The 7,917-nt window shown below is 52.4% G+C and overlaps 1 protein-coding gene across 1 annotated transcript; it reads right to left on the minus strand.

The window, feature by feature from the left end:
• Nucleotides 1–867: 867 nt before the first annotated feature.
• RMI2 (RecQ mediated genome instability 2) lies at nucleotides 868–6,295 on the minus strand. The gene is made up of 2 exons (XM_023616312.2): nucleotides 5,975–6,295; nucleotides 868–1,944 (listed from the first exon to the last, which is right to left on the minus strand). Exons 1-2 carry the CDS (start codon nucleotides 6,276–6,278, stop codon nucleotides 1,796–1,798), a joined length of 453 nt encoding a protein of 150 aa, XP_023472080.2. The 5' UTR covers nucleotides 6,279–6,295; the 3' UTR covers nucleotides 868–1,795.
• Nucleotides 6,296–7,917: the final 1,622 nt, after the last annotated feature.

Below are 7,917 nucleotides of genomic sequence, written 5' to 3' on the forward strand. Positions count from 1 at the left end.
CTTCTACCAGGTGAGGACACAGTGAGAGGACAGCCGTCTGTGAGCCAGGAAGCAGCACCCTGCATCTGCCAGCACCTCGATCTTGGAGTTCCCAGCCTCCAGAACTGTGAAAAATAAATTTCTGTGGTGTTTAAGTCCCCAGGTGTATGGCGTTTTGTTACAGCAGCCCACATGGTCTGAGACAGTCTGGCAGCTTCTGACCAGGCTAAACAGAGACTCGAGTTAAAAACTTACGCCCCTCCAGAATCTGCACACACATGTTTGTAGCAGCCCTACTAACACTCGGCCAAAGTTGGAATCCAACAGGTGAGTGAAGAAACAGACTGTGGAACATCCATAGGACAGAGTATCATTCAGCAGTAAAAAGGAATGAGCTATCAGGTTACAGAAATGCATAGAGAAAGCTTACATGCATATTGCTAAGTGAGGGACGACAGTCTAAAAGTACTATACACTGTATGATTCCAGCTATACGACATTCTGGAAAAGGCAAACTAGGGAGACGGGAGAAAGATCAGTGGTGCCCAGGGGCTAAGGGAGACGGAGAGACGAACGGGTGGAGCACAGAGGGTTTTTAGGGCATATTCCGTATGATGCTGTAACGGTGGACACATGATATTATCATGTCTTTGTAAAACTCATAGGACTGTATGTCACAAAGAGGGAACCCTAACGTAAACTATGAGCTTTAGTTAACAATAAGGTGTCAATGTTGGCTCATCGGTTGTAACACATGTACCACACCAAGATGTCAATAATACGAGACACTGAGGGAGGCGCTGTACGGGAACTCTCTGTACTTTTCGCTCATTTTGTCTGTAAATGGAAAGCTGCTCTAAAAAAGAAAGTCTATTAAAAAAGAAACCATTCAGCATATAAAACAATTTATTAGCGGGAGAAGATCAATAACCCGGCAAAACTCTCCAGCAATGCGGGAACATAACCTGACTCCCTGGATATTTACAACCTAAGGAGAAAGGAGGGCTGGCTGAGACGCAGAGAGCAGAAAGCCACACCCAACACAATCACGACAAAAAGTCATTGTCCCCAAAACGTAAGACCTCTGAACCAGGAGGTTGCTCCCTTGAAATGTCTCAAAAGTTACGAGGCAGAAGTTTAGTTAATGCCTGAAAGGCGTTCTCAATCTTGATTTCAGTTTCAGCAAGAGATCTGGAAAGTGATTCAAATCTCCAAGAGAAGGACGAGTGGCGGGCATCATCGTCGCATCTACCGGAAACCGGCCTTAAGCGGCTGAGCGGTGTCTGAAGCAGAAACCGCCGGTGTCTTGAGAACCTGCGCAGTCTGACTTCCAAGCTGGATGTGGAAGTTCTTGACTTGGAGAAGATGGGGAGCCATCGTTCCTTTTTCACAGTCTGCCTTCCTGCCCGTAACCACACTTTCATCACGGCGGGCAATGGCTGAGGTTTACATTTTGCATTGTTTAAAATGGGGTCGCAGCGGGAATGGAAAATGTAAAACTTGGAAAACGCAGCGCGGGATTTCTGTGTGCTTTAGAGAGAATTAACACGCATAAACCAAAAAGAGAGAGAGAGAGCGAGAACACAACATCTGCTTCTCATCAGCAGTCGTCAGAGCGAGGGGCAGCAGGGGCTGAGTTCACTGGAACGTCCCAGCATTTTGAGACCCTCCATCCGGTCTTCTCGATCAGCCAAGGAAAGCGCTCCGAGAAACTCTGGAGAAAGAGACAATGGGGGATGTCCGTGAAATCCACGTGGTTTAAGACCCTAAGTCGTTGCAGAATTCCGGGTGTTTTTGTGAAGGTCCCAAACGTCATCTAAGGAATATTCCTGTGTAAATCTTCCACTTCCAGTTCCCACATCTTCTCATGGATGGGATTATCGGAAAGGTCTGTCATCTTCACGGCCTGAAGGCACGGCTCGGGGCGGCAGGCCAGGACCAATCCCATCACCATCGCGTACTTTCCTAGAAGAAGAAGAGCCTAGGTGGTGTTCAAGTGGATCAGAAAAAAGGAAAACAAAATGGAGACCTCGTCCTTCAGAGGGCTTCACTTCGTCAGAGGCAAACTGGAGCAAAAGAATGCAGACAGGAGATATCAAAATGCCAAGGCAGGGATCAAAATACGTTTTTTTTTTTTTTTGAGGAAGATTAGCCCTGAGCTAACGTCTGCTGCCAAGCCTCCTCTTTTTTTTTTTTTTTTTTTTTCGCTGAGGAAGACTGGCCCTGACCTAACATCCATGTCCATCGCCCTCTACTTTATATGTGGGACGCCTGCCACAGCATGGCTTGCCAAGCAGTGCCATGTCCACACCTGGGATCCAAACCAGTGACCCCCGGGCCGCCGAAGTGGAACGTGCGCACTTAACCGCTGCACCACAGGGCCGACCCCCAAAATACATATATTGACAATAAGTTCAACACTGAACCTGGAGGATGACATCTGTATCTTCTTTGGTTTCTGGTTTTAAAAGGTTAAAATGAGGGGCCGGCCCCACGGCCCAGTGGTTAAGTTCGCGCGCTCCACTTCGGTGGCCCGGGGATCCTGGGCATGGACCTAGCACCGCTCATCAGGCCACACTTAGGCAGCGCCCCACACAGCACAACCAGGAGGACCTGCAACTGAATATATGACTATATACCAGGGGGCTTTGGGGAGAATAAAAAAAAGATTGGCAACAGATGTTAGCTTGGGGTCAATCTTTATTTTAAAAAAAGCCTTTTACTTTAAAAACGAAAAAATGTTACAGTGAAATCGCAGCACCCATTGTGCACAAAACAGTCAAGCCCAAGGAATGGAAGGACTCTCACATTTGAGCACGAGTTATCATGAGACACAGTGCTCTGAGGCAGGGGAGAAATCTCAAGCTTTTCTCTTAACCCGTGTTCCCCGCTCGGTGCCCGAGTGTGTAACCGGTCTCTGTGCACAGGACCCGTCCTCTTTCTGCAAAGACACCCCCTGACAGCACCAAAGCAAATCCCAAACTTTCCCTTGATGCTGCCAAAAAGCCGGGCAGGCGGCAACCCCCCCCATGCCGCCCACTCGTTCCAACTGCCCAGGACCAATCCCTGCCACCTCCCGCTTTATCCTGGCCACCGGCTGGGCGCACGCAAGCAGATCTCCAGGAGCGCAGGCTGCCACGGTGATGACCTAATGACATATAACCGAGCTGCTCTTCTTAGTCCTTAGGGAAGTGGCTCTCCTTGAAAGCAACACTTGGCCAGTCTTAACCACACAAAACTCAATTGTGTAAAAAACCCCAAACACAGCAGGAAGAGCAGGCAGGCTGCCAGCCCCACTGCCCGCCCCGGAGAGGCCGAGGCCGCTTGAATCAAGCGGCTTCCAGCCTCAGGGCTGAGCTTGCGTGGGGGCCCCAGAGCTCAGACTGAAGGGAAGCCAGGCAAGCTGACTGCCGACCCCCTTGTTGTCAAGCCCTGGCCCCGGGTCCTCAGGTTTCTCTGAACCCATCTCCAGAGTCTACTTGAGCAGGTTACGTGGGGTTTCTTGGTGACAGGGACTAGTGCTAAAAATACACTTGCCATACCCTCTGAATGGTCCCAAGGTGCTGGTAGATGGAACCCTTAGAAAAAGAAGGACGGAAGACCCAGGAAAGGAAGATCAAGCCCAAGGAGATCCCAACCGGGGGGAACAGGACATCTCCGCACAGGCGCACACGGCTAGAAGGACGAGCTCAAACACATTTCGCTCAAAGACCTGGGTGCTAGTCTGTTCATTCTCCCCACACCCTCCCCTGTCGCCCTCTCCTCGCCGCTGTCCCCCCTTCCCTCCCTCGGGCACGCCTTCGCCCTCTGGCCTCGACCACTTCAGTGGCTTCTCGTCGGTCTACTTCCTCGTCACAACCATCCCCACCCAGCTGCTGCCGCCATCTTTCTCGAATGCAGCTCCCGCGTCCAGGCTCCCCAGATCACAGGGCAGTCTAGATAGTCGTCCGTTTTTCCCCTCTCATCCTGCAGACTGGGAGCAACCTGAGGGCAGGGAGAGTTCAGACTCAACTCTGCCTGTGCAGCCCCTGGCATTTGGGGAGACAAAAGCTGGGTGTTTCCAGAGAAGCAGCAGGGTACAGTCCTGATGTGATGAAGATGGCTAAGGGCCACCTTGAAGCAGGCGGCAGGATGGGAGCCCTCCCACCTTTCGCTCCTGCCCCCCATTCTGCCCCAGGCTCCCTAAAGGCGCTGCGCTCTCTCTCTCACCCCTGAGCCTTTGCATATGCTGTTCCATGGACCTGCACAACCTCCTGCCACTGCACACAGAGGGCGACAACCATCCCCATTTTAAAACTGAAAGTCCAGCATCCCAGGACCCCCCTCAGTCTCAGGCAAGCTGGGCGAGGGGGTCCCTACAGATAACTCCAATGCATCCTTCCCTGGGCTCCCAGGCCTGCATCAGTTGTCCCCTTCTGCGCCCACAGCACCCTGCACTCAGGCCTACGATGCTGTAACTTTGGGTTTTAGTGGCCTGCTTACTATCCCGGCTCCCTGCCAGAAAAACAGAAGGCAGTGACCGGCCTTGTCAATGAAGACTGGGTATTAATGAGCACGAGGAGTTGGTGCAGCCCCTGCCTGCAGGCACACAGGCCAGTGGAAGTCAGACAGGTTCACCGGTGCTGGATGTTTAACCGCTAAGGTTTGTACCACTGCCAACCTTAAGCCAGGGCTGGGACCACACACGGGGGACGCCCCCAGCCTGCCTTCAAGGAGCATTGCCTGGAGGCCAAGACACCAAACAGCACGGGTCACAAGCTAGGCCAAGGGCCGGCAAACTTTTTCTGCAAAAGGCCAGATACTAAATATTTCAGGCTTTACAGGCCCTAGGTCTCTTGGCAACTACTCAAATCTGTAACTGTAACATGAGAACAGCCCCAGACATGACCTCAATTAATGCGTTCCAATAAAACTTTACTTATGGACACTGATATCTGAATTTCACATACTTTTCACATGTTAGGAAATCTTCTTCTTCTTCTGGTTTTTCTCAACCACTTGAAAATGTAAAAAACGTTTTTAGTTCGCGGGCCATGTGAAAGGAGGTGGCAGCCTGTGGTTTGCTGACCCCGTTCTGGAACATCACTGCAGCAGAGGGCAGAGGGAGAGGGGAGCCTGAAAGACGGGGCAGGAGGGGGCGCGAGAAGGGAGGAGGAGCGTTCTATAAGAAGTAACAATGGGCACAATTTTTCGAACCCTCACTAGCAGCCAGGAGCTGTGTTAAGGCCATTTTTTATACATTGAATCCAAACAAAAGGCAGGAATTATTGGCCGTTTTCAAAAAGGCAGAACAGGTCCAGAAAAGTTAAGAAAAGTGCTCCAGGGAGCTCAGCTGGAAAGAGGCAGGGCCAGACTTCAACCTATAGGGTTGAGGATAGTGGTCAGAGACGCGCAGTCTGGCCCTCCCGCAGCCAGGCCCAGCGGTTCTCAAGGTGTGGCCCCCAGGCCAGCAACATCAGCATCACCTGGGAGCTGGTGAGAAATGCAAATTCTCAGCCCCACCCAAACCTGCGGAAATCAGACTCGGAGAGCAGGAGGGTGGAGCCCAGGCCTGGGAGTTTTAACAAGCCCTTGGGGTGAGTCTGATGCATGCTGGTTTGAGCCCCACTAGTTTAAAAAAAGAGGCAAGCATTAGCGAGCTACAGCCTGAGACCCCGCCATGAAGGGGAGGTCGAGGAGGGGCTCCCCATTCCTAGGGGTCGGGGAGAGCTTCCCAGAGGAAGATACCAGGAACAGAAGCTTCCTCCTCCAGTATTTTCCAAAACTTGATGGAAGGGGGAAAAAGTCACCTGTGGGGAGGGGGCTTGTTGCAAATACAGATGCTGGGGGTCCCTCCCCCGGAGATTCCCCCCAGGGGGCAGGGGGCGTCCTAGGAACCTGTGTTTCTGAACCGGCTGCAGGTGATGCTGATCCGATCCGCAAGGGTGGCGCTGGCTGGGGGAGGGGCAGGACGGCCCCCGGGCGCAGGCCCGGCCCCGGGTCCGATCGGCGTTACCTGGGGCGAGGCAGGGCCGCCCGCGCGGCACCCGCTCCAGGCCGCGCACCGAGAAGGCCCCGCTCGGGTCCCGCAGCCGCGCCTCGCCGCCGCCCGCCGCCACCACCGCGCCCTGCATCCACACGGCCGCCAGCTCCAGCGGCCCGCGGCCCGCCGCCGCCCGCGACAGCCGCCACGCGCCCGGGCCGCCCTCCGCATCGCGCCGCAGCTGCTCCGCCAGCACCTTGAGCGGCGGCGACGGCGGCAGCTTCACGGCCGCCGGGCCGCCGCCGCCGGGAAAGGAGTCCGCGGCGGCCGCCGCCATGCTGCCTCGCCGTCGCCTTCCCGCCAACTTTGATAGGCGGTGGGGCTCGGCCGCGGCCGCCAATCAGCGGCGGCGCTGGCGGAGCCGGCCAATGGGCGGCGTCGGGGGCGGGGCCGCTGGGCCCCAGCCAGCCGCCAGGAGTGCGCATGCGTACGTCAAGTAAATAAACGCCCCCAAGCTGGGAATGAATGGGCGAAATGAATGGAGAGAGAATAAATAAATAAAGGGAGGGAGGTAAAGAACTCCGTTTCCACGCACCTCAAAATCTGGACCGCGTGCAAATCACCTGGAGAATGTGAGGTCTCATCTTTAAACCTCCTTGCATAGGGCGGCACTCTGAGGTTAATAAATCCTGGCAAATACTGAAATGAATAGCAGCGTCGTGAACCCATGTTTATTGGGAGCGATCAAGAATCGAATCAAGAGAGAAGGTTGGGATGAGGGACAGGGACAGCTAGTAAAATTGCCCTTTCTTTTATTACGATTTTTATTTATTATATTTTAATAACAAAAGTTAACAAAATGTATTACTATATTTTTTCACAAAAGAAACGCATATTCATTGCTGAAAATTTAGAAAAGGAAATCTGGGGATCACAAAAGAACTTTAAAAATCACTCAGAGATAGCCACTGTTAAGTTTTGGGTGTGTTAGTGTCCATGTTTTAAAATATGTATACACATATATATTTTTGATATATAAATATTGTTTTGTATATTGTTTTCACTTAATAATAAACATCTTTCCATATCATCAAATATCCCTCTGCTTCCTCTTGAATGGCTCCATAACATTCTATTTGTCTCATCACCTATTTAACCAGTAGCCTATAGTTGGACATTAAGGCTATTTCCAACTCTTCACTTTATAAAATCACTACAGTAAACGTACTTAGAGCTAAATCTTTGTGCACGTGTTTCAGATAAATTCCTAGAAATGGAATTGCTCCAAAAAATGGGGTGTCCCCAGTCAGCAAAATCCACAATGCTAAATCAGGCAATCCTTCAAGTCAAGACCAGTCCTTAGGCGACGTTGTCCCCCCAGGGCCTCCTGCAGTGCAGAGGACACTGCAGACAGATGGCACGCGGAGGGTATTCAGCAAGCGCTTGATTTTTATAAAGCAGCTAAGACGTACTGAGCCAGGCCCTATCCTAAGAGCTTTGAAGGCAGCATCCCACGGACTCCCACACCCTATAAAGCCTGTTCTACACAGATAAGGAAACCGAGACTCACGGGAGCTAGGCGGCTTGCCTACGGCCTCTCTGGAAGTAGCCTCCATGGGGGCCTGCCCTCTACACCTCGCCCTGAGCTGTAGATAACCAGGTTCCTGGGCTGAGAAGGGAGCAGGCAGATTAACGAAGAGAAAAATCCAACCCCTTCTTGCCTGGTGGGTCTCCACTGGCCTTCCCCCAGGCCCCTGAAGGCCAGAGGAGTGATGGGAGAGCTGGGGTAAAGGCTGAGGCTCCCATTTCTCTTGTCTGAGCCTGGGAATTTCCCACCATTTTCTTGACCTTCAAATTTACACAGACACACACACACACACCCCTCAAGCCCCATACTGTGTTGCTGGCAGAGTGATCTTTCCAAAACACAAGTCTGGGCATAGCAGTGCCCGGTCTATGACCTCCTAGTGGTATAA

The sequence above is a fragment of the Equus caballus genome, chromosome 13 (assembly GCF_041296265.1).
Source record: "Equus caballus isolate H_3958 breed thoroughbred chromosome 13, TB-T2T, whole genome shotgun sequence".
NCBI lineage: Eukaryota > Metazoa > Chordata > Mammalia > Perissodactyla > Equidae > Equus > Equus caballus.

Coding starts and splice junctions, on each gene's coding strand:
- RMI2 (XM_023616312.2), bottom strand. CDS start 6,278: ATGGCGGCGGCCGCCGCGGACTCCTTTCCCGGCGGCGGCGGCCCGGCG. Junction 1,945..5,974: donor GCGGCCCTGCCTCGCCCCAG/GTAACGCCGATC, acceptor TTCTTCTTCTAG/GAAAGTACGCGATGGTGATG.